Genomic DNA, 24292 nt, shown 5'->3' with positions numbered 1-24292 from the left:
CAAGGGCTTCAATGTTAGTTATAACGGAGTGGGGAGCACGCACCAGGTGTCAAAGGCCGCTGGGAAGGCCAAAAGGGGAGAGAGCGGCAAGCCCGCCGCCGTTCGTAGAGACGGAAGGCTGTACGTAAAATGATAGCGCGCCCACAGTACCTACATCAGGCATGGAAAGACCATAGAGAGCATGTATGTTCTAGACTAGAAATGGGACTATACTTTTCCGGGGAGCGACAAGGTACATGGGGGTTGGATTAGGGTGAGCAACTGGAGTCGGATGCAGAAACAGCGGGTGCGGACACAGACTTGGAGGTGTCCTAGAGGAGCAGGGCAAGAAGTCAAGTTTCGATTCGGCAGCTGTCGTGCGAGGTCTCGTCGGAGTGCGTGCCAATGGACCGGGGGGTGATGAAGGGCTTGCGCTAGGGGAGTGAGAGAAGAAATTTGGCGGCTGATCAGCGGATCTGATGCCGGGTAGGCTAATGAGGGGGTTACGATGTTTTGGTCAGGACGTGGGTTCCTGGCCGGTCTGCCCAATATAGACACACGACTGTCGAAGCGATGGGGGGTCTTTGGTTGCGAGCGTTGGAAGGTGGACGGCGGGATGACGGCTTGACAGGCTAACCTGCAATCCACCTGGCGCGCTGCCGAGTTCGGAAGCAGCCACGATGCTTTGCCGAGGATCCTCACCCTTCTTGCCATCACCCACTGCACATCGGCAAAGCAAACTCTTTGACACTTCTGCTCCACTCTGAAGGCGTGCTTTGTCTGCTAGCCGCTTGGGCACCTGTCATCAGCCTCAATCGCGTCGAGGTTCCGCTTACGAGCGGAACCTGGGTGCAACGTGGGACTCGGGGGCAGCTGGCTATGCTTCTGTCTCCACGACACGAACCTTATTTCTGCTGCCTACGCGCAAAAGACATTTCATGTGCAACTGTCCTTCACGTACACATCATCTCAATCCATCAGGTCGACTAGCCCCAGCTGAAGCTGATTACTACTCGCCCTGTTTGACAGCTGTGGACATTGCACCTAGCTAGCCGCTATTGCTGCCAGGCCTCCGCGACTCCGCGCAATCGCCACGATGGTCTCTCATCAGGCGGACTGCTTCTGATACTTGGCTCTGTCACCAAGGAAGCTTCACTCAAAGAGGCATGGTGCTGATCGACTGAAGGCGTCGTCTCACGCGCCGCGACCTGCGCTGGCCAACGAGCTTAAGCATCCGCCAATCACCCTATACCGTCAACCACCCTACCGGACCTTCTGTTCCAGTCTCGCGCGTTTGATTCACCGAGCACCCCAGGCATCTTTCGACGTCACCGGCATAACTTTTACTAGAATGGCCGCACACAGAGCATCCTTCGCACTGGTGGCTGGCTCAGGGCAAGCTGAACGCAACTCCAACCTCCGCAACGATGATCCTCTGCCGTGTGGACCCGCGCTCCTGATTGCCAGACATGATTTTCGTCCAGAAATCGCGTGGACCCGGTAAATGGGCATCCATCAGCCTCTGGTTGTGACAAGCTTAAAGCCATGAATCGCCAGTCGCCGCGCTCACATACTTCAAGACTCTACCTACGTACGCAGTCTATGGAATGAAATGCTTGTCGGAGTCGGCGCTATGCCTCCTGATGCCATGTGCTGATGAGCAGCAGTCCACAGTGCCGAATGACGATCATGTGGGCTTTTATGGAGCTCGGAATATCTCTATTTGCAGTCATGGCCGCTGAACTTCGCATTCGAGATTGCGAGTACGGTTGCGACAGAGCAGCCTCACCCAAAGCGCTAATGCAGCATCTTCACACCACGATTGCATTAGTGCTGCATTCATGTACTGACTCAGGGTTGGCAAAGACACAATTCTGCCTTGTTTTGTTTTTCAAAGTCAATGTCAGACGTTCACCGGGAGAACTGTCTACTGGTCCGCTCGGCACAACCACGGATTCATTCGCTTTTTAGTCCTTACGTCAAACGGGTCGTCGGTTCGACGGCAGCGGGTACTCATCCCGAAAATCAAGTACCAGTTGAAAAGAAATGGTTGCCAGTAAAAGCACTCGAATAGCCTTTGGCGTCATTACGAAGTCCCTACATAATGCAAGCAGGGGCTGAGCCCAAGTTTACCAAGGCTCTGGACCCGAGACGCTGCACCTTGCAATTTGGCTGCACAAGCAAACCACTTTCCGAGTCATCGGTAGCTCCCGATCATGGCTGTTTACGGAAGTGACCGAACTATAAAACCAATTTTAGACAAGGCTGTCCAAGATAACAGGCCGCAGCCAGCTTGATGAAGCTTGCGGGTTGGATAACCGGATTCGGGGAACCGACTGCAAAGAGCTACACCGGCCATGATCAGATGAATGCACATTCTGCAACGAACACAGGGGTTAATAGTGTTCTCTGTTGTGGCTTCCACGAGCGACGGAACAGCATTGAGCGCACGGTGGTAGGTGAACGGCGACTACTGAAGGAGCTTTACTCCAACTGGCGCGTCTTAGCGACCTGGACCCTAGATCCAAAGCTTGATTTCTACATGGGCTGATGCCATATCTACGCCTGTCATCCGTTTGCCATTTTCGACAAGGTGATTGACAGGCGCTCCCCACATTCGCTAATCCTTTCCGTCAGTTATTGCGAAAGGCACGTGATCTTCACGCAGACGCTGACGTCGTGGTTATGGGGGGTGCGCACACGACTCAGCATTCAATAGCACATGCAGTACTCTGCGGAAGTCTCATCCTGATCCCCACGCCCTCGATATTGGTACCTTCGGTTGAGGCCCTTTATGATGCTGGGCATCAATTGCGGGTTTTCAATGCAGCATGCTCCTTGAATAGGGGCCGTTGCAAGGCCGTCGCACAGGAAGGAATTTGGTTCCCAAAGTGACCGGATCGCATGGCAGTCACTTCGGCCATCACCATTGCTTGTAGAGTCCCGTGACGCCCAAAAGCATCTCCATGAGGCAATCAGGTACAGGCTCAACTATTAAGGTAGTTCACAACATTTGCCGGCTAGATACGACTATGCACCTGTTGCGTTCCAAATCTTACATACAGCAGGCGGAACGTTCATAACGATAGAATTACAGCCTTAGTGCAGAAGTTGTTGAAGCTTCTTCCATAACCTTTCCATCTTCAAGGAATCGGCCGCGCATCTCATCATTAATACCGTTATATCAGGGTCCGAACGCCACGCTATATCTTCTTGCTTACTTCCCTCAAGTGGCAGCTACAGGACACCCACGAACCATCCAAGGGTTGCGAGCCTTGCGCAGGTACGACTCCGCTGCGACGGAAGCGCGTACAAGACTCTACTAGCGTAACGACGCCTGCAGCATACACCGCTTGATATTACATGAGGATAGTTGATCAGGGTGAATGCGAAGTTTTTCCGACGCCACGGTCGAACGCCACCAGCTTACACTTTTGCCTCAAGCTTGGTGTCCGTCACTACCGCGTATGCGCATGGCTCTCTTCCAAAAACCCCGATTTGTCGTCGTCAGATCTAGTAACTAGCATGTTTCATCCCCAGGTTCCGGTGCGCGGGTTCCTCAGGGACGGGACGCATCCGAAGGATGCTTCGGTGTCTGACAATGATCGGCTACCCATGTCAACGATCCCGGTAGGTTACATGCATGTCATTGCAACGACACCCAGTCTTACGTGAACACTGCGTATCGAAGTCACTAAACACCCACCTAAGTGCGTTTATGGTGTTGTACTAGACTCAGACGCGCCACAGTACAGCGACTGCATTCACATTCGTCAACCATCCCAACGATTGACAATATCAAGACACTGCGCTGGCTTTTTCCCCACATACGACCATAGGCTCAAGATCATAGCGCTTCCCGTTCGCTCAGCGGTACTCAAGCTTGAGACCGGCGGATTAGTAGTCAGGTGGGTGACCACTGGCGAATCCCTGCTGTTGTATGTTTTTGTATTTTCGTATGCGACCGACAGCAATGCAACGTTCACTATTCAATTAAGCGTTCAGCTATTTCCCTTTCGTTCTACAGGATGTGTTATCCCCGTATTCTTCATTCCCATACTATCTACATGATAGGTCCAGCCATCACCTCTAATGACAAAGCAAGTCGGATACCTCATCAACCAAATTGACTTTTACCCAAAACCCTACTTGCCTTTTTACGATTGTTGTGTACGCGCTTTCTTACTATTCCACATTCAGCTTGCTGTGCATGAAGCATGCTCTTTGCTTATCTAAGTTTCTTTTGACTGGGCAACTCCAACCAAGCTGAGAGGCTTGAGAGGCGAAATGTAAGTGACATCTAGCTTGAAATTTTTCTTATACAACAGCCAATGATTGGCATGAACGATTGATGTTATGTGGTGTGGTCAAGCATGAACAACATTATTGCTGTTACGTACCTTACTACGTTGTATCGCATTGTCTATTCGTACCTGCGATCTCCTCGCCTCCTCGGGCTGTAACTACGACATGTACCTCAGTCCATTTACGACTAGCGTCGATGATTAGCACTAACCTGCGCATGCACCGGTCCTTCTTTTGCTTTGTTCTAGCTTGAATTCCGGCATCTCTCCAAGCTCTTTCCATGGTGTGGCGTTCACTTCCAGAACCTGGTTCAATTCGAAACATCAAGCACACTTTACATTATGCCTAACCTGCCCGATATCAACATTTGCTGTTGACATCACTGCATAACTTGGCTCTACTCAGCTGACGGCGTGCCATGCTTCTATAGCGCACGTTGTATCGGAAGAAGTCCAAGGGCCGCACAGTCAAGTTCTATCGTCAGGCCTGGAGCGTAAGTAGCGTGTTAGCCTAGTACAGATGATGGTGTGTGGACAAAGCATCTCGATGCTGTTGACCTGAGCTTCCCAGGTCGAGAACACCTTGGTAACGATCCTTGGTAGTTCAAAGAGGCAGTTGGAGACCATTCTATAGTAGATCGAGGATGACTGGGGCCGATTCTCAGAAGCTTTTCTGATTGCTGTAGGAGTAGGCAGAGCTGAAGCAGGGACAGATTTTGTACGATCCACGGGATACCGATTTTAGCCGGAGATCGCATCTCTGAATTCTGTCATACAGTGAGAAAAAGAGAAGGTAGCTCTCTTGTATCCATTGTCATGACTGAAGGGGATAGTGGCCATCTTGTAAACAAGGTCCACTGCACGGCAAGCACTTGAGGGAAGGATAATATGGTCAAATGTATCGACGGCAGACGATGGTGCCGCTGAGAGAGTGACTCAATTCTCAAGAATTCGAATTGAGACAAGCAGACATAAGGGTGAATTGATGTAGCCTGGAGTTCTAACTTCGCATGACTTCAGAACATAGGTTGAACTAGTCGGCTGCGAGCGTGTAATCCATGAGAATCATTTTGTCAATCTAAAGGAGGTACTGCAGGACGACAAGATATCGACACATACAATTCCATAAGTGCCTTTGTATTAAGATTTCAACTTTGAATCGTAAAGCATGCATCTTAGAACTCTGATTTGGGCCCCTTAGCAACATTCGCCCTAATGAAAAAAACCGAGGTATCGCTATCAGTGGCCACCTTCTCTTGGATAGCTCAAACGCACGTAGTTGTTGTGCTTTCAAATTCATCTAGTAGCTCAAGGTGCGAAATGCAATGCCTTTAGTAGACTCGTATTGTACAATGTCGCAACGACGTAAGGATCGCTCTAGCTATAACACTTAGGTTTCGGCCAAGAAGTAGAAAGGAGGCATTGGGTTCTTGGAAATTTCGCCAGACTGTCTTGGACCAAAAGCAATACCGGGAAAATCGCCCCAACACTCGTAAAGCATATCCTATGGCTCCTCATGGCGTTTTTGTACGTCCGTAGTGCCCCCGAGGGGCTTGATGGTAGAGATTTTTCGAAGTGGGGTAGTCAGGGGTAGCAGGAAAAGTGCCCCGCCAACACGCACAAGATGTCAAAACCTCCTACTAAGGTTGCTAAGTGACTTCCAAACTGTTCTCAAAGTCTTTGAACCAAGATGTTAGCCATGCCGTCGTTATGCCAATCTTTGGCCTCTCAATATATACGTACAATCTTCTCAACTCCTCATCCAAGTCCGATATGGTCTAGTGGCTAGGATTTGCCGCTCTCATCTGCAGAGTCAGTTCACTGTACAGTGCCGGCAAGGCCCGGGTTCGATTCCCGGTGTCGGAAACAATCTTTTTGCCTTTTTCGTTGACTAGAAAAGTACCTTTCTCCCTGTTGTTCAAGTCCATAGGATGGTTGGCATATTTTTGGAGCGCAAAACACTAGTAACACTAACAACAGTTTCACCTTTTCGAAGTCTCTGACAGTCATTTCTTGTATGGTATAGCAGGTACAGTCACCGACGAGGAAGGCACTTGAGTAGTACCTCCCCTATACTATACCCTGATGGTATACATATTATACTCTTCCTCAAGAATCCATAAAAAAGGGTTAATGTACAACTCCAAGGTGGGTTCTGGTTTCCAAAGTATGATTTAATAAACGGCTGTCCATCTATGGTCATGCATGTTGTGTATCGTACGCTGTCTTAAGCAGGTATACGAAGTTCTATTCTGTTTGAGTCGTACTGTCTCGCGCCGAGTTGATCGAGAATCGCACCATAAGGAAAAAACTATAATGACTGACATTGGTATACAACAGATAGTGACAGTAGACACTGGACGTTCGCTAATTGTCAGATAAGGATCCCAAACCATCCAACTGTGGACGAAGTGCAAACGCCGATGATGATCCTTACAACAGTTGGCTGCTAGGCCAGCTTTCTTCCTTCCCACCAATTATTTTCTAGCTTATGCCTCACGGAGCACCGCCGCCGTGTATCCGTTCTGTCCGGTACTTGCGTTTCCAGCTCCGCTCTTCAACCAGCAGTTCGCTCCATTCGCAGTTTCGTACCTTCCACGAAAGTCGGAGCTGATCACAGCGGCCTTGCATGTATTGTTCGTGCTACTGTCCATAGCGCTGTACTGACTGCACGCGTCAACGCATTGCTCCAAAGTATATGCAGTAAAGCTCATGAGGGTAGAATCCAGTATGTTGGTACTGTCGAGACAGCTATACGTGTAACCACCACTGATTTCCGATGTCTTGCCTTCCAACCGACTCGATATGAGGAGTGTGGACGGACAAGTGGTATTGATCGACTGGATGGTGCCGAAGGGTAGCGCTATGTAGTCCGCTCCCGTGCCTTGAGATCCATCCCTTGGGTTGTCCGTTGGACTATCTGGTAAAGTGTCCGAAGCACTTGCCGGAGCGCTCGCCAATGTAGGCGTAGGCATTAGCGTCATACTCGAGCTCTGTGCAGCCTGTTCAGCAGCCAGGGCTTCAGCCTTCCTAACAGACAATTAGGCAATGGCAAAGGATGGCACAACAAAGACATACTTGTCAGCTTTCTCTTGCACAACCAGCCCTCCTCCTATGCTGGTGCCCACGAGTGCAGCCACTATGGTGAATGACATGGCAATTGTAAACCAGTATTTGCGCCGTCTGTGGGCAAAGAACTTCTTCCACATGTCAGGTGGAACCTGAATGTGAGGCGCTTGATTCGGTAGATCACGTCCATTTCGATATGACAAAAGGTCGTGAGAGTTTCCAGTACGTGTCGATGCTGCATCTCGCTGTGAGCGATCGCGTCCATCGTGGTCATCATTGTGGAGTTGTGGTAGCTTCGTGTCACCATGTCCAGAGTAGCGGTTAACTGCCTCAGGATAAGTCTCAGGCTGTGCGATCTGCAAACCATCTGACATATCCGGCCTCTCTGCCTTCTCCGATTCTGGCTTCTCCATCGTGCATGTGGACTGCTGCAAGCCTGAGATTGGGCTTGGGGACGGTTGATATGATCGCATAACCGATGTGAGGGACCAAGTCGAGTATAAGTGTACTTATTTGCCGTCTAGTATCCTTGTAAAAAGCCCCCGATAATCGAAACGTGCGTGTTGGCTTATCAAATTTAGTTGCGATTGCAGCAAAATAACATAGGGCTGCCGAAATCTCCTGATTGATCGCGGTTCTATGTATTGTAGATATGCGGGGTGATGTCGAAAGTCCTCTTATCTCGACAGAAAGGCAATTCTCAGCGTAAAGTGCTGAAGGATTCCACGTATAGAAGAGCTTAGGGGAGAAATCAAGTACACCGATCAGCTAGGTCGATGTCTTTGTAGGAAATCCCTTGCTCGCCCCTTGCTGATTCTGACCCTTGCGCAAAGCTTGGCCAAATTATCATGCCACCACCTTCGAATGGGGCTAGCCTTCCATAGAGGAGGGAGAACTGTTTTGAAATAATGATATATCCCGTTCTTATGGCTTTCTCCGCATCCCTTGAGAGGTCAGTTTACCACTCAGTGCGCATTCCAAGGACGCGCAAAGATACACGAAAGACTGTCAACCTAACAAGTTGGAGCTGTTTCTCTAGGAAAAGGGCAGTAAAAATCTCATTATTTCCAGCTGGCAATGTTCTGTATTTGCTGCGCGTGGATTTGCGCTGTTACCTAGGTTTACGCTTCCTACATCTGAGCGCCTGACCAACCTTCCTTTATTCGATAAATTGAACTCGGGTCTTCGTGGAGGCTGATAGCACATTATGAACATGAGCTGCATGTGTGGGTGTGTCGTTCTGACAATGTCGAGGATGGATGGGTGGTCGAACGCGAAGAAGAGTTGAGCACAGCCACCGCCACACGATGACGTACTTCCCCAGAAAGTCCGTCACAAGAACGAGCAGAGCGACCAATCTTCCTAGCGCTTGTGATACTATCACATGCTGTGGCGCAGCTTCAAATAGGTATCGTCACTCTGGTTAACTTTCACACACGTAATCTATTTCACCTTCCAGGCAGCAACTTTTCACCCATCTGCAAAGTTGAGGTCGCCAGTCTCGTAAATACTCTCGCGTCTGCAGCTGCAGTCCTCCTTTTTTGTCACGAATTATTTCGTGATCGTGACCTTTCCACCTGCTCGCCACCTACGACCACCCATCTCCCGCTATGGACATCCCACGCGGCCACGCAGCAATGCCCCTAACAGAAGTTGACTTCTTGGATTTTGTCTACAACTACTTCAAAGCCGAGTACTACCCTATTCGCTCATTCTGGTCAACAGCAACTGCCTTCCCCCGCCAAACCGAACGATGGATAGCCATGGGCCACGAATTGTCACCACTCGTCGTGCGGCCCGCAAATGCGCAGGCGCAGAAAGATTTGGAATCTTTGGATTACTTCACAAGGAAATGGAACCTTGATGCCGGTTTTGTCAGAGGCTTGATTATTAGGTTCGCAAAGTACGAGTTGCATGAAAGATTAGAAAAGAGGCTGTATGAATGCGCGAGACTAGATTTGATGGTAAGAAAGGCGCTGAAAGAGAAGCACTTGATCGACGCACTATGGCCGAGCCCTGCGCCACGAAATATTGCGAAAGAGCTCTTGCAGCAAGGCGTTCAAGCTCGCCAATGGTTCGGCGACATGTTCAACAAATACTTCCGCGTTCTACAGTCCCTTGATTCTTTCCAACTTCGCCCGGAAGTCGACCACCACATGAAAACTAGCGGAAAGCTGATGTTAATACCCTTTGTGGACCATCTGGTCTTCGGAGCAGTTGATCCCATCATACCAATTGTATCGAAAGGGGCAGGCTATGCAAATGCCAAAGGGAGAGATAACAGAAATACTCCCGGTTTTGGTGAGCCAGCCAAGTTTGAGATCAGGTTCGATGCACCTACCGAGGTGACGGATACGTATACAAAGAGCGTCGTACGGCAGTGCCAGTGTATGAAGTGTGGCACCAAGAGGGATGTGCAGGTTGTAATTTCCGTGGACCCCAATCCCAATGCTGGAGCAAGTGCAGGTACATCATCCACAAGTCGACGACGCGACGCTGCAACATCGCACTCAAGGACCGCACAGCGCTACAGTCCAGGTTATCAGATGCCCAGTCAAGACGATGCAGCGCCCCCTCGCCAACCTCCTCGACCTCAACCTCAACCTCAACCTCAACCTCAACCTCAACCTCAACCTCAACCTCTGGAAGCTGAAGTCTCAGAAAGACCATCAACACCCGACCTCAAGAAACAATGCCCTCGTTGTACATTCCTCAACGACCCCAATCTCACGAGCTGCGAGATGTGCGAAGCGCCCTTGCCAGAAACCCCTATCCAGAAACCTCCCAGTCCAGCCGCCAACAGGAAGGTTCCTTCGCACTCCCACTCCGCATCACACCCACCTCCCAGTGTACCAAAGAGTAGGGAGGAAGCGTTGAAGCAAGAACAGAGACCCGGAGCGCCAAACAGGCATAGCCTGAGTGCAAGCTTATTCTCCATATTCCCATTCTCGCAACAGCAACAGCAAGAGCACCATGCCAAGCTGCCGCCCACACAGCAGGTTGATACATCACCAGCCATACAGTCATCCTCGCGACAACCAACGAGGAACCAAGAAGAAGTTAGACCATCTTCAAAGGAAGGAAAGAAACCAAGTGTCTCACCACCTACATCTTCTCACGCAGAGCCATCCAATTACCGTCACGGCGCCACTACACCACCAAATCCCGCCAACACTACACCAGAAACCCCATTATCCCGAAACCCTGAAATGGCGATGATGCCGCTATCTCCCTCTCCACCGTCTTCTTCCCGCCCGCGTCCTGCACCGGCTGGCCTGCCTAGTAATCTCATGGATGACTTTGTTCCCGTGTCGTCAACTTTCCCCAAGGACGACGAAGACGAAGATGCTGGGTGGGGTTCAATGAGCCGCGAGGAGGCCCATGAACATGATAGTAGTGATGACGAGGACGAAAGTAGTGAAATGAGGGGCAACGGCGGGTTAATTGATTTAGATGCGGTGGCGAGGGAAGAAGCTGATGTTTGGGGAGATAGGGACGATTGAGCACGTTAGTTAGCTTCGAGGTAGTATGAGGCGTTTGGACGGGAGTTGGAAGACGTTTTGCCACTTTGTTTTACCTGTCAGCAATATCTGGTGTGAACAGTCGCAGCCCTGATCACCCGGAGAGGATTATGAAGTTTGATTGAAGGACTAGTGTTTGCGTGCGTTTGTCTATTACTCCCAAACACCATTTCCAAGCCCAGGTCTTGAGCGGAAAAGAATACACAGTAGAAACCAAGACAACTCCACGCTTCATAGGATCGCCTCTCCAAGCTCCATTCAATGCGCCCAGTGTCTGCCCACATTTTGTTCACCACTTGCGACGAGCTTTCCCCACGAAGTCAATCGTGCCCTCCGCACGCCAGCTGCGCTTGTTCAGTACATGGCCTCAAGGCTACCCTACGAGTTGAGGTAGTTCCGGACGGCACCCTGTAATTTTGTAGCGCCCTCGCCAAGCATGTTCGTCAGGTTCTCAAGATCGTCGCCAGCCGTGAGACCAAACTTGCGGACAAAGTCCTTGGCAGCAGTTTCAAGGTCACCGTAGTCTTCTTCCGCAACATCGTCCTCGGGTCGACCAAAGTATGCGTTGGAGGAGATGGCGCTTGCGCCTTCAAAGCCTGCACACAAAGTTAGTAACGCAAAACATGTGCTTTCGGAGAGGATGCATACCTGATAGCCTCTCCTTGGCCTGCGCGGTTGCGCTGGGATCGAATGCGTTTCGTCCGAAGAACTCGTCACTCGATATACCCTTTTGCGTACCAAATTTCTCCCGCGCGTACTTCTCCCCATCGTCTTGCGCAGGCTTTCCTACGCTGCCAAAGCCACCCATCTTTTTCTGTGCTACAGGCTTCTTCGCGGCACCTACTTGCCCGAAACCCAGACGTTGTACGCCCATGCCTAACCTCTCCATATCTTGGCTGGAGCGCTCGGGCTTGGAAGTAGAACCGAAACCACCTCGTGGTGGCGATACGGGAGTGGGAGAGACGATAGCTGACGCCTCAGGAGCTTTCGATTTTGTGGCGGCAGCAGCCTCAGCGGCTTCGGCTTCAGGGTCATAGCCCAACTTCTCGATACGCTCTGCCTCTTCGCGAGCCTTTCGCTCTGCTTCCTCGAAATCCAGGCCTCCGTCAGCAGCAACCACCTTCTTTGCTCCGAGGCCCTTCTTCTTCGCGCCCAAAATGTTCTTCTTCGGCGCGGCGCCTGCGGTCGTCTTGCGAACGGCTGCCGGCTTTGCAGCGGGTGTGCTCGATTCGGAGCCGCCGACAAGTGGCGACTTGGGGCGATCGGTTCCGTTGCCGTTAGCACCAGGCTTCAGGAAGGGTGATCCAACCTTTGGTGTACCGGTACGCGAGGGTGGGTTCGACGGTCGCTTGATGGTGGGTTTGTCCCATGAGGAGAAAAAGTCGTCGTCTTCGCCAGCTGGAGTGTTGGTGCCGTCAGTGCCAGTCTCTGGTACATCTGTGATTACAACCTCGTTAGGGTATCTAGTAAATTCAGATTAGCATAAGTCACTCTGGACGACTGCTGTTCCGTACAATCTGGCGTCCGCAGCACAGCGCCTAGTCAGCTCCTCCTTGTACTTGGTGGCAGCATTGCTGGTGTATTTGGCTTTGTGGTCTTTGCTCGCAAGTGCGGCGGAGCCTCCATGCGATTGGAAGTATTTGGTAGCGCTTTCGTTACCACCGACTTTCATGATCCGTAATTGGTCCCATTGCCAGACTGTCGTTGGTCAGTACATGTACTGTATATGGTGTCCGTGGGTCTTGGGTGAACGTACTGTCGAGGTTGGTGGATCGCACGAAGGAGATGTGGACGCCCATGTTACGATGGTTGGACGAGCAGTCGAGGCATAGGTAGATGCCGAACGGTACAGAACTCCATGTTGGGTTCTTTGCGCCGCAGTCGAAGCATATCTGGACATATGTTAGGCATTGCTCGAATCTCTCTATTCGAAAGACGACGTACTTTGTTCGCGGGCTTCGACTTCAATTTGGTGAAGATGTTTTGCGACTCGGTCTTGGTGGCGAGGGCAGCCATGGTGAAGACTGGGTAGGAATGGTGCGGGTTGGCGGTAAAGGAGTCGAGCTGTGGTGGGGATAATTTGGGTTGCGGCGCCGGGAATGCTAGGGTGTCCTATGGAAGCCGCGCTTGACACGTGATAAGCGCGATTATGCTCAAGGCTGCATTTCCATGTCACAGCTTCAACATTCTACCTTCACTCTCTGCGAGTCTTCGCATATTTCACACAGCTCATTCAAGATCACCTTGTTTGGCATGGCACTCGCCACGTATCTGGTTTCTCTGTACGGACCAGGGAGGCCTGAGGATACCGCTTGACGATGCTACGCGCTTACTTCGTGTGCCTGGAATTGTTCGCTGAATTGTAGATACAGCTAGAGCTGTTGCTAATGACTATGATAAGCTTACTCATCGTATCTGTACCTTGCCTACACATATGACGCAGATTCTGGACCCCATCTTCCTATCTTCCCGTCCCACGACCTAATGCGACAGCACAAGTGGGGTATGCATGTATATCTGGAGGCGTATTGCCTCGCCTTCACACAGCAGTATTCTCCTACTTTACATCCTTATTACAGAAAGAGACACCTTGTGACACCTCACAAGCTTTAAGACATGGCTTCCTCTGTTCAAACCGTGCCTGCGCGCCGCGGAGCAGCCACCCTCGTCAAAGCTGGTCAGAAGATAAAGATTACAAACACTCATGGCAACCAAGTCGTCGATACCTGGGCAATCGCGCTTCCTTCCTCCGTCCTCACGGCTGCATCATCAAAGGTTGAAGCACCCCTCTACCCAAACGCAACTTCCGACTCGCCCTCTAAGTATTCTACTACTGCCAATACCGCCGCCAGCGCACCCGAATACATGTCCATGTGCCATTGCCGGGCAAGTCTGCTGAAAGTGACGCCTGAAGTAGGAGATGTCATGGTTAGTCAGAAGAGGGCGCCGATGGTCAAGATGGTGGAAGATACAAGTCCCGGCGTACATGACACTTTGGTTGCAGCATGTGATAGATGGCGGTACAGTGAGTTGGGCGTCAACGGTTACCACGAATCTTGTACAGACAACTTCTGGGACGCTTTGGAAGAGCTGACTGCATCACCGTCTCTATCGACTGAACAAAAGGAGGCTCTAGATGGCCTACAAACAAAGATGGGGTGCAGGGTTCCAGATCCGTTCAATTTGTTCATGAACATTCCTGTCACACAGGAAGGAGAGGGTGCGAAGAGAGGCATCAGTTTCGAAGAACCGAAAACGAAGCCTGGAGACTATGTAGTCTTGGAAGCGCTCAGAGACGTGGTTGTCGTTATGAGTGCATGCCCGCAGGACGTTCTTACGATCAATGGAAAGAATCCTGTAGATGCTCATTACCAGGTTGTGGACTGAAGCATCGATACCCACAGAATTAGTTCATTAAGTTACTGATGTACTTTGATGCAATATAACAAAGGTCTACCCGAGTTGATTTCAGATTCGACTACAACGAGTCTGGACCCGCTGAGTCTAAAATGATGAAAACGAGCGATATCATACATGCTCTTATGAGACGAAATCTAGATAGTCAATGCGCCATTCGCCCTACCATAATCTTTCTGCTCGTGTCTACATCCAGCCATCGCCCCAAGACAGGCCTTTTGCACAGGCGTCTGTTCGGATGTGCAGGTCAGTAATCGAGGCGCTAGCGCGACCGGATGCGGGACTAGCGTTGGTGAGGCGAACTATTTGGACGTGCCCCACACGGTGGTATCGATAGCCTCTCGAACTTTTTTGCCCTGAAGTTCTGGATAGCGCAGACCGCCTCCCACGACAACAACATACCGCAGTCGCCAAAATGAAGACTCAGTGGAAAGACATCCCCGCTGTGCCTACGAGCCAGGAGTTTCTGGACATTGTACTTTCCAGGACCCAGAGGAGGTAGGTTCCTTCTCCAAACGCACTCGCGCAAAGCGCCTTCTTTCTGCCGCCCTGCACTGTCGCGATTTTGAAGGCGCAATACGTACCGCACGAAAAGGCGAGAAGCTGACAAATTCCCAGACTGCCGACGCAGATTCGTGCGGGTTTCAAGATCAGCAGAATTCGAGCCTTCTACACGCGAAAAGTCAAGTACACGTCCGAAACCTTTACCGAGCGCCTCAACACCACCATCGAGGCTTTCCCGCGCCTCGCGGATATCCACCCGTTCCACCGCGATCTCCTCAACACCCTGTACGATGCGGACCACTTCCGAATTGCTCTCGGTCAGCTTTCGACTGCAAAGTCGCTGATCGAGACAGTTGCGCGCGACTACGTGCGCCTTCTCAAGTACGGACAATCCCTGTTCCAGTGCAAGCAGCTGAAGAGGGCGGCGCTGGGACGTATGGCTACCATTTGCAAGAGGTTAAAGGACCCTCTAGTCTACCTTGAGCAGGTCAGGCAGCATTTGGGACGTCTCCCATCTATCGACCCCAACACCCGCACGCTCGTCATTGCTGGTTTCCCCAACGTCGGCAAGTCGTCGTTCCTCAAGTCCATCTCAAGAGCCGACGTCGAGGTGCAGCCCTATGCTTTCACCACAAAGAGTCTGTACGTCGGACATTTCGACTACAAGATGCTTCGCTTCCAGGCTGTTGACACGCCTGGTATCCTGGACCACGCACTCGAGGACATGAACACCATCGAACATCAGTCGATCTGTGCCATTGCCCACTTGCGCGCCCACATCCTCTACTTCATGGATCTCAGTGAGCAGTGCGGTTACTCTGTCGCCTCCCAGATCGCCCTCTTCAACAACATCAAGCCTCTATTTGCTAACAAGTTGATCTCTATCGTTGTCAACAAGATCGATCTTATGCGTCCGGAACAGCTCGATCCCGAGACACAGGAACAGCTCCAGGGTATGCTCAAGTCTGGCGAAGTCGAGATGCTAGAGCTTTCCTGCAACACTCTCGAAGGTGTCATGGCTGTGCGAAACTCGGTCTGCGACCGCTTGATTGCTGCTCGCAATGCCGAGAAGCTCAAGGCTGGTACCAACAGCGCCGGCGAGCCTTCCGGTCGTCTTGGTGAACTGCTTCGCCGAATCCACGTTGCCCAACCGTTGGGCGGCGTCACTCGCGAGACATCTATTCCAGAAGCAGTGCTTAACAAGAAGAAGTACGATAAGGAAGATCCTGACAGGCCGCTCCTTGAGCGTGACCTGGAAGAAGAGAATGGTGGAGCTGGTGTGTACAACATCGACCTTCGCAAGAACTACCTTCTCGAGAACGATGAGTGGAAACACGATCGCATTCCCGAGGTCTTCAAGGGCCAGAACGTTTACGACTTCATCGACCCTGACATTGAGGCTAAGCTTGCCGCACTTGAGGCTGAAGAAGAGAAGCTGGAGGCCGAGGGTTTCTACGAGTCGGACGATGATCTGGAGGACGCAGAGGAGGCGGACATTAGGTACAAGGCAGAGCTCATCCGTGAGAAGAGGCAACTCATCCGGAACGAAGCCAAGATGCGCAAGAGTCTCAAGAACAGGGCCGTCATTCCCAGGACTAAGAAGGCGAAGCAGATGTCACAGATGGAATCGCATCTCGAAAGTCTTGGCTACGATGCTTCAAAGGCGGTTGAGCGTACGACTGCAAAGGCAGAGGCGCGAGGCCGCAGCTTGGCTCGTGGAAGATCAGAGGGTCCCGGTGGCGATGCCATGGACGTTGATACGCCCGGCGCTGCTATGCTTGAGCGTGCTAAGAGCCGAGGCCGCAGCCAAAGCACCAACAGGAGAACGGATGGTGTTACAAACGAGACTGCCGCCTCTAAGGCTGAGAAGCTGGCCAAGCTGTCGCAGAAGAAGATGAACAGGATGGCTAGACAGGGTGAGGCCGATAGGCACCAGACTGGTTCCTTGATCAAGCATTTGGTAAGTTTCTTTATTATCTCCTCCCTATTCAGTGCGGGTGCTAACAACTGTTCAGACTGCCGGAAAGCGTGGTATCGGAAAGACCAGCCACAGATAAGCAGACCTGAAGTCTTTCGAGTTCTTGCATTGCGTGTTTGCAGGTGGGGAAAATCATGGCTGGCGTTTGGGATGCATTAGATACCAACTCGCTGTTGTTGAAAGCAGCGTGGTAATGCAATACTTCTTTCCATCAGTACTGCATTCTGGACTAGTGCCGTTGTGTAACCTCGTGGTTGGATATGAACTGCTGGAATGAACATCGACGCATAACATAACAATAGCATGGCAAGATCAATCCCGGGAGCGTAAGATCGTTATGTATGTCCGTATGGTACCATGGGGAGAATCACCATCTAGCTTTACGTCTGATTAGCCTCATGGTGACGTGAGATCATGATTCGGAAGTTGCGCTGCTAGGACAAGATTCACATCAAACTCTTGTTCATCTCTGAAGACAAGGCAGAAATATAGACAATATACGTAGTGCATGAGACCTATGCAACATATAGTGTATCTGCTACAGCAGGCAATGGGACGTACTCTCGCGTTCATCAGAAGTTTCATATGTACTAAGCTGCTCACTGGGAAGAACTATACACTCATCTTCATGGATATAGCGGCATGTGGTTTGTACCCCAGGACCTCGAATTCCTCGGCTTTCCAACCATCGATGCTGCCCCCAATCTCTCGGTTGATCTTGAGTGTAGGGAACTCTCGCGGTTCGCGCTCTAGCTGCACCTTGAGCGCATCTATGTGGTCGATGTATACGTGTGCGTCGCCCATTGTATGTGTAAATGTACCGGGCGTTAGGTCGCACACATGAGCTAGCATGTGAGTGAGAAGCGCGTAGGAAGCGATGTTGAAAGGTACACCGAGACCCATATCGCACGATCTCTGGTAGAGGAGGGAATGTAGGACGCCTCTTGGTCGTTCTTCGCCTTGCTTGTGTCCCGGGAAGGAAACATAGAATTGCGCAAACATATGGCAAGGTGGCAAGGCCATCTTCTTTATATCTGCGGGATTCCATGCACTTAGTATGATGCGCCGGTCGTAGGGCTTGTTCTTCAACTTGTCGATTATCTCAGCGAGTTGGTCGACACCTTGGCCTGTGTAATCCTCTGCATGTCCCTTGTACTCGGCGCCAAAATGCCGCCACTGGAAGCCGTATACTGGGCCCAGTTCGCCTTCCTCGTAGTGGTTTAGGCCCACCTTGTCGAGGTACTCCCGACTGCCGTTGCCGTCCCAGATCTTGATACCAGCGTCCGAGAGAGACTTGCTGTGTGTGCTGCCTGCGACAAACCATAGCAACTCGCCAATTACGGCACGAGTGAATACTCTTTTCGTTGTGAGGAGGGGCAGGATGAGTTCTGGTGGCTGTGTGGGGTTGCTCGAAGGTCGCGATAATGCGAACTTCATTTGTGCGGGAAAGGGAATTGCGCGTGTGCCGGTTCCTGTCCTGTCTGGACGATGCTCGCCATTTTCGAGTATATCGCGGATCAGAGAGAGGTATTGATGCTCCTCGTGCGCGGGGTTGCTGGGTGGCGGTGTACTTTGCTTCGTGGTGTCTTGGGGAGGCTCGGGAGTTATGACGGGTTCTAGCGCGCTCGGAGGCATTTTTACTGCGGATCGGAGACTTGAATGTATGTACTTGGGTGCTGTGGTGTAACGTCAAAGTGAAAGTCGCGAGGCGCGTCAGGGTCTCCCAAAACCGCGACTGCGCAAGTGGCTCTTGCGGCTCACCGTATCGAATGCTCCCGACCTAACTGCATTCGCATCTGCCACAAAACACCAACACTGGAACACACTTTCTGATAGAATGGCCGAAGAACAAGCAGCTCATCATTTGCTAAATGTAGTCGAAGAGCGAGGTCTCAAAGTCGATCTCGATAACATTCTCCTAGGTTTCGAGGATGTGAAGACCAAGCACGAAGCTGCGGTGTGGGTTGAGGAGTACCTACACGAGGACACCCTGCTCAGTAAAGAGGAGCTAGAATTGTGAGTCCAAACTCTGATTATACGGGCTTTTGCTGACTGAGTCTAGGTACCAGACTCTCAAGAAGAAGGGCCTTTTGCACCAGTACGAAAGCGAGGGTGAACCCATCCGACCCATTTTGGATCATGAAATTGCTGCAGCAGTTGAATCATTGAGAAGCTCCACTACTGCGATTGAAGAGCAGTCCAAAGTTTTGGAGGCACAGAAAGATGCTCTGATGAAGTTGAAAGCTCTTGACAAGCCCAATTTGGATGTCGAACATGCAAGAAACGAGCGGAGAAGGAAGGAAGGACAAGAAAAAACTCGTCTAGACGTCTCTGTATGTTGAGAAAGATTACAAACTCAACTTTTCTAACACGCATAGGTCGATGATGTAGTTGCATCCGTCACAGAGCAGATGGACGATGCTCAGCGCGAGATTGATTCTGACAAGTCAACACTGAAAAGCTACCTCTCAGAACGCTTCACGTCAGACGATCAGATCCTAAGCCGACTCCCTAAGCTAGTGTCTCAGATTGTCACTGAGCCTGAAGTCAGCGAAGACGAGAAGTCGATGGAGCAGTGGTGCAAGGCGATTATATCCTTTCGTGCTGCAGAGATCAAAGCTCGAGTGGATACTGTGTTTCTCACCAACGCATTAGCAGACTCCCAGAACGGTCTTTCGGAGGAAGCAGAGGCCAATCTTAAAGAGAGAAAGGTCGCCCTGCAAGCTGAACTGGAAGAGTTACACTCTGAAATTGCATCTGTCGCTGAAATGGTTGTCGAGCATGAGATACGCAAGCCAATGACTGAAATGAAGGAGCGTAAAGATAGAGACAGAACACAAGCACGAACTGCGTGGCTCAACTATGTGAGTAACATCCCAAGAGACATTGGACTGTTGCTAACAAGCCAGGTGCTCTCAACACTAGAATACATGGGCAAACGTCTCAGCATAATCAACACTGGCACGCAAGATACTGACGAGTTCCAACAAGCACTGGCGCACGTCCAGGCAGCAGCAGCGAAGCGCACACCAGAGACACAGGCACTGGTTGCGACACCCGGATTGAAACGCATGAACTCCAGCACCTCGGCTTTTACTCCCATGGTCAAGCTCAAGCCTACATCGACGCTTGAGCTTCCGGTAGCACTTCAAGATGCGCTTCGTCACGCAGGCATATCTTTCAGTCAGGATAACATCGAAAGCCTACAAGATGTTCTGCAGCAAGCTCAACTTGAGCGGGGCAAGAAGCTTCAAGATCACTATGAATCTACTGCGACATCGATTCATGACGGACTCGCTGAGCGATCCAGCAAAGCAGACACAGATCTGAGAGCTATTTTGAGCGCGCTATATAAGCACGCGCCATTCCAGCAGGCTAGCTTGATGAACCCAGAGTTGGACGAGCAACTGAAGGCGATGGAGCTTGAGCTTGAGAACAAGGACCGAGAGTTGCTGGATGCAGAAGGTAGCGAACTAAGCTTGAGCGACCCTAAAGTTCGTGCGTTCATCGGGAAATACGGTAAATAAAGCGAAGGTTTTGACAAGCAGGTTTCAGGGCTGGTCGGTGCGTTGTCGCGGTGGAGCTGACAAGTCGAGCTGGGATGATCCAGGCGCGTATCAAAGATGGAGTAAACACGACGTGGAGATGTTGTTTAGATGTTGTTTACAGCGCCGAGAAAGCTCTCTTGATACAAGGTCAAAGTGTCTCTCTTCACCGCTTTGGATCTGCTTGGTGAACATGATCAGCTCGTCGGTTGCAAGCGATGGAAGCCACATGTTCGCGGGTGGAGCTATGGGGGAGGAAGGACCTCGGACTGGTCGCGAGGAGTGATGAGCTGCAGCTAGTCGGCCCCCATGTGGCTAGCACCCAGCCCCCGAATAACACTAAACATCATCGGCCCCTGTCAAGGCTGCCCTGAGTAGCTGACGGACAACAACTCTGCTCTCCTCACAAACTCACCAAAGCGTCTATCCCCACTTTCGCAGCCGGTTGAACCTGCGCGGGATGCTCGCGCCAGGTACAGGCAGAGACGCAGGCCCTCATTCACTCAATTGAACCATCACCATCACCTTGCCGGTAGCTCCCTGGAGCTATCCTCACACCGCCCGTCATGGTTAAAGGAGAGATTCTCACTCTCGGTGCTGCCGCTGGTGCCCTTGGAGGTGCTTACAAGCTTGCCGAATTCCTCAACAAGGCCAAACGCGTCCGCGACGTCGGTCCTTCCAATGCAGTCTATGTGCGCATCATTGGCCGCGTCCAATCCGACCTTGATGAAGTGAGACGTCTTCTCTCCATCCGCGAGATCCACGACATCCTCGAAGCCAATCCTGAGAAGTCCAAATGGGTCTACGGATGCATGCGCGATGTGCGCGGCGCCCTCGAGAACATCACGCCGCACACAGAGCGCGTCGCTGGCGATATCCAGGACGGTCGCCGTATCGGTGTCAGGCACCGCGTCTACTGGCTGCTCAGCGAGAAGGAGAAGCTGGAGAACAGAGAGAAGGAGCTCAACATCGCGCAAGCCAGTCTCAGCGCGGTGCTCGGCTACTTGACTGCTCTGGAGCCGTACGAGGAGCCGCATAAGCCCAAGTCCAAGAAGGAAACTCATATCGACATCGACATCCACCAGGAACCTCCCCAGCCTCAGGCCCAGCCTCAGCCTCAGCCCCAGCCGACGCACACGACGCACATCGACCGGGAAGTCTGGGTCGAGCGTGACGGTGCGCCGCCTCGTCATGTAGAGGAACACCGCGATGTCTGGGTTGAGCGCGACCGTCATCCTGCAGCCCACTACGAGGAGCGTCGCGACGTGTACATTGATGAGCGCGAGCGCGGACCTCAACACTACGACGACCGCGGTCCTGCTCCCCGTTACGACGCTCACTTTGAACACCAAGGCCGCGATGCTCGTTACGAGACTCAGTATGACGAGCGCTTCGAGCAGCAAGACCACTACCGCTCGCAGTACCCTATTGAGACCCAAGGCAACTACAACCAGACCCGTCCCTTCCCTGAGCCCCTCGGCCGCCGCCCTGAATCGTTCGAGGACCGTCTTCCTGAGCGCGACTCCTGGATGCAGAGCAATGCGCGCGCCAACCAACGCCCAGGTCAGTACGCCCCCCGTGGGTACGCCGAGTACGGTGCACCGCAACCCATCGGCGCAGCCCATTATTCGCGTAGGTTTCAAGGAGACGCGGGCTTTGGCGACGAAGAAATACTAAATCCACAACCAGTGCCGTTGGACAGGCAGTACGCCGAACGTGAGGTGAGTGGTTACAACACTGGCTACCCGCCCCGTTACGGTAGCAAGCTCTAGATGTTAGCATGAGGCTGACATGCGGGCAGATGTGGATCGAACAAAAGGAGGATTACCGGTTCGATCAGTACGGAAATAGGCTGCCGGATAGGCTTTTCCAGCCGGCTGTGCCTAGGCCCTATCGCAGCCGCATGTAAACTGCAATACCTCTTGGATACGATTAATCTCCTTTTCACTGTCACGAGCCTTTTTGTTTTTTGTTACCCCCCGCGTCCGATGTTTCTATGTAGCTGCAAATTCAAGTTGATACCTCCCTACCAATCGCTCTTCCCTCGTTTACTTACCACGTGGCTCGTTGATCACTGAACAACTATCGTCGCTTCCTCTCGAAAATGCGACACCCTACAATTGTATCGAGCATGTGACCCAGACACATCTCTCCTAAAAGAGGGAATCGCATCATGGACCCCCCTCGCTCCCGACCTTGCACCCACGGTACTCATCGAACCGCTACCAGATAACAATACGACCCTGAGAATCTGGGAGCCTGCCACTGCCCTTGAAGCATTCCTGCTCTCCTGCCATCGTCGTTCATCACCCTTTCCAGTATTCACGACATTGACCTGTAACTACACAACACCGTACAGACATCCATCCCGACAAGTATGGCACGAACTACCTCGTGGGAGAAGACACGATCATGCTTCTTCATGTTCGTTGGCGCAAAATCCACACGCTGGCCTAACAGCACCAGATCCGCAACCGGTGCACTCCTTGCTCTGTCTATACTCATCGCTGTAGCACAGTTCGGTCTCTGCGCCGCCATGGCGCACTGGTTGCTTAGCTCACACCGCGAGGTTCAGTGCTGGAACGTGAGCAGCACGAGAGATCTGGACTTCAACGCCTTTAAGCTAGAGTCCAGACCATCAGAATTCGTATTCCAGACAGAGACCAAGAGCTTGCCACTTACCTATGCAAACTTGGACAAGACCTTCAACGTGGAGAGAGCTCAAGAGAACGGAGAAGGTCTGTCAGGGCCTGAGTATCTGAGTGCTGGAGCCATTGGTGGGACATTGTAGGTTGTCTTGTTCATCTGTTCTACTGCTATAGGCACGAAGAGATGCTAATCGATGTCTCCATAGTACAATCATCGCGATCCTTGTTTTCAACCCTCTGTTGCTGGTTATTGACCTTTTGCTCCTGCTTCGAAGCCACTACCGGTCCGCGAGAATCTCCAACCGTGCTGGCATGCTCTGGTCTATGTGTTTCTCGATTTATTTCCCCCTGGTTACTCTAGGTGCTGTTTGGCTAGATAGCTTTCCTAGCAACACAATCGACGACAGCTACGATACGTGCTGGCAATATGACAAGACAATGAATGTGTTGGAAGGGCGGAGCCGATGGGCAAAGGGTATCGTACGAGGATGTGAGATCTTGGGAATGCTGGGAGCGTTATGGTAAGTCCGAAACACTACGTGGACTCGAACCACTAGGACCTCAGCTTACCAGCAGCAGCATGGTTGCCTACTTCGCATTCGCTCTCTTTGCCGCGTACATGAATCAACGAGCCGATGCGCAACAGTCAATCAGACTAGACGATCTTAGTAACCCTTCGTCCACTACCCACACTGACAACCACCGTGATCTACCATCTGCTGGCCTCGGCACTCGGGCAGGCCCCATCCGGATGAACAACTTCGGCATCACGTTCATAGATGCTACCCCAGGCTCAGACAGCCAGTCCAGAACTGAAAGGTGCCGGCAAAGGCCGTGTGAGGATCAAGAAATTCTGACAAATCCCTTCGCAGATCCTGAAGACCCGTATAGAGGCGGGGTGGGGAGTCAGAGGTCAGACAGTGGAGATAAACAACCGTGAAAAAGTGCTGCTCGACAAGCAGGCAGCGGGGATAGGTATTCATCAGTCCCTCAATTGCTCGGCACACTCATTGTAGATTCGGTCCTGTAGCTAAGACGTATATGATGAACTATAGATTTCATTGGCCACACTACAAGCGCTTCCAAATGTTCAGCTTCTTCCACAGTCCGACGATATGTCTCCTCTTCATAACAGCCAGGCTGACTAACGAGTGACTAATTGTTGCATTGGAGTACTCGAACAATAGGGAAATGCGCTAATTAATTGCTCGTCGGCGCGTACAAGAGCGACGCTACCTTCTCGGCAAAACTGGCGTGAAAGAGACTTGAACAACGATGGAGTCGTCTGGTACTGAACAAAGGAATCAGCCAGTTGCTCTCTTATGTC

At 51.6% G+C, this 24292-nt stretch overlaps 10 protein-coding genes across 10 annotated transcripts; 7 read left to right on the top strand and 3 right to left on the bottom strand.

The window, feature by feature from the left end:
* Window positions 1-6772: 6772 nt before the first annotated feature.
* On the bottom strand, window positions 6773-7765 carry AA0111_g7575 (hypothetical protein; the record flags this gene model as incomplete). The annotated part of the gene is made up of 2 exons (XM_028653926.1): window positions 6773-7313; window positions 7362-7765. The coding sequence occupies 2 exons, from the start codon at window positions 7763-7765 to the stop codon at window positions 6773-6775; spliced, it is 945 nt and encodes a 314-aa protein (XP_028504792.1).
* Window positions 7766-8962: 1197 nt separating this feature from the next.
* Window positions 8963-10855, top strand: AA0111_g7574 (hypothetical protein; the record flags this gene model as incomplete). The annotated part of the gene is made up of 1 exon (XM_028653925.1): window positions 8963-10855. One exon carries the CDS (start codon window positions 8963-8965, stop codon window positions 10853-10855), a length of 1893 nt encoding a protein of 630 aa, XP_028504793.1.
* Window positions 10856-11251: 396 nt separating this feature from the next.
* AA0111_g7573 (hypothetical protein) lies at window positions 11252-12889 on the bottom strand (the record flags this gene model as incomplete). The annotated part of the gene is made up of 5 exons (XM_028653924.1): window positions 11252-11469; window positions 11522-12336; window positions 12388-12571; window positions 12630-12765; window positions 12818-12889. 5 exons carry the CDS (start codon window positions 12887-12889, stop codon window positions 11252-11254), a joined length of 1425 nt encoding a protein of 474 aa, XP_028504929.1.
* A 600-nt stretch (window positions 12890-13489) lies between these two features.
* On the top strand, window positions 13490-14260 carry AA0111_g7572 (hypothetical protein; the record flags this gene model as incomplete). The annotated part of the gene is made up of 1 exon (XM_028653923.1): window positions 13490-14260. One exon carries the CDS (start codon window positions 13490-13492, stop codon window positions 14258-14260), a length of 771 nt encoding a protein of 256 aa, XP_028504795.1.
* Window positions 14261-14705: 445 nt separating this feature from the next.
* On the top strand, window positions 14706-16851 carry AA0111_g7571 (Nucleolar GTP-binding protein 1; the record flags this gene model as incomplete). The annotated part of the gene is made up of 3 exons (XM_028653922.1): window positions 14706-14788; window positions 14909-16754; window positions 16810-16851. The coding sequence occupies 3 exons, from the start codon at window positions 14706-14708 to the stop codon at window positions 16849-16851; spliced, it is 1971 nt and encodes a 656-aa protein (XP_028504930.1).
* A 533-nt stretch (window positions 16852-17384) lies between these two features.
* AA0111_g7570 (Thymidylate synthase) lies at window positions 17385-18407 on the bottom strand (the record flags this gene model as incomplete). Its single annotated transcript, XM_028653921.1, has 1 exon — window positions 17385-18407. The coding sequence occupies one exon, from the start codon at window positions 18405-18407 to the stop codon at window positions 17385-17387; it is 1023 nt and encodes a 340-aa protein (XP_028504796.1).
* Window positions 18408-18609: 202 nt separating this feature from the next.
* On the top strand, window positions 18610-20299 carry AA0111_g7569 (hypothetical protein; the record flags this gene model as incomplete). The annotated part of the gene is made up of 4 exons (XM_028653919.1): window positions 18610-18788; window positions 18835-19105; window positions 19151-19636; window positions 19682-20299. The coding sequence occupies 4 exons, from the start codon at window positions 18610-18612 to the stop codon at window positions 20297-20299; spliced, it is 1554 nt and encodes a 517-aa protein (XP_028504800.1).
* Window positions 20300-20883: 584 nt separating this feature from the next.
* On the top strand, window positions 20884-22089 carry AA0111_g7568 (hypothetical protein; the record flags this gene model as incomplete). Its single annotated transcript, XM_028653918.1, has 1 exon — window positions 20884-22089. One exon carries the CDS (start codon window positions 20884-20886, stop codon window positions 22087-22089), a length of 1206 nt encoding a protein of 401 aa, XP_028504799.1.
* A 605-nt stretch (window positions 22090-22694) lies between these two features.
* Window positions 22695-23108, top strand: AA0111_g7567 (hypothetical protein; the record flags this gene model as incomplete). Its single annotated transcript, XM_028653917.1, has 1 exon — window positions 22695-23108. The coding sequence occupies one exon, from the start codon at window positions 22695-22697 to the stop codon at window positions 23106-23108; it is 414 nt and encodes a 137-aa protein (XP_028504915.1).
* A 361-nt stretch (window positions 23109-23469) lies between these two features.
* Window positions 23470-23905, top strand: AA0111_g7566 (hypothetical protein; the record flags this gene model as incomplete). Its single annotated transcript, XM_028653916.1, has 2 exons — window positions 23470-23486; window positions 23545-23905. 2 exons carry the CDS (start codon window positions 23470-23472, stop codon window positions 23903-23905), a joined length of 378 nt encoding a protein of 125 aa, XP_028504914.1.
* Window positions 23906-24292: the final 387 nt, after the last annotated feature.

The sequence above is a fragment of the Alternaria arborescens genome (assembly GCF_004154835.1).
Source record: "Alternaria arborescens strain FERA 675 chromosome Unknown contig_17, whole genome shotgun sequence".
Classification (NCBI taxonomy): Eukaryota; Fungi; Ascomycota; class Dothideomycetes; order Pleosporales; family Pleosporaceae; genus Alternaria; species Alternaria arborescens.
This window is presented reverse-complemented; position numbering and strand designations above follow the sequence as displayed.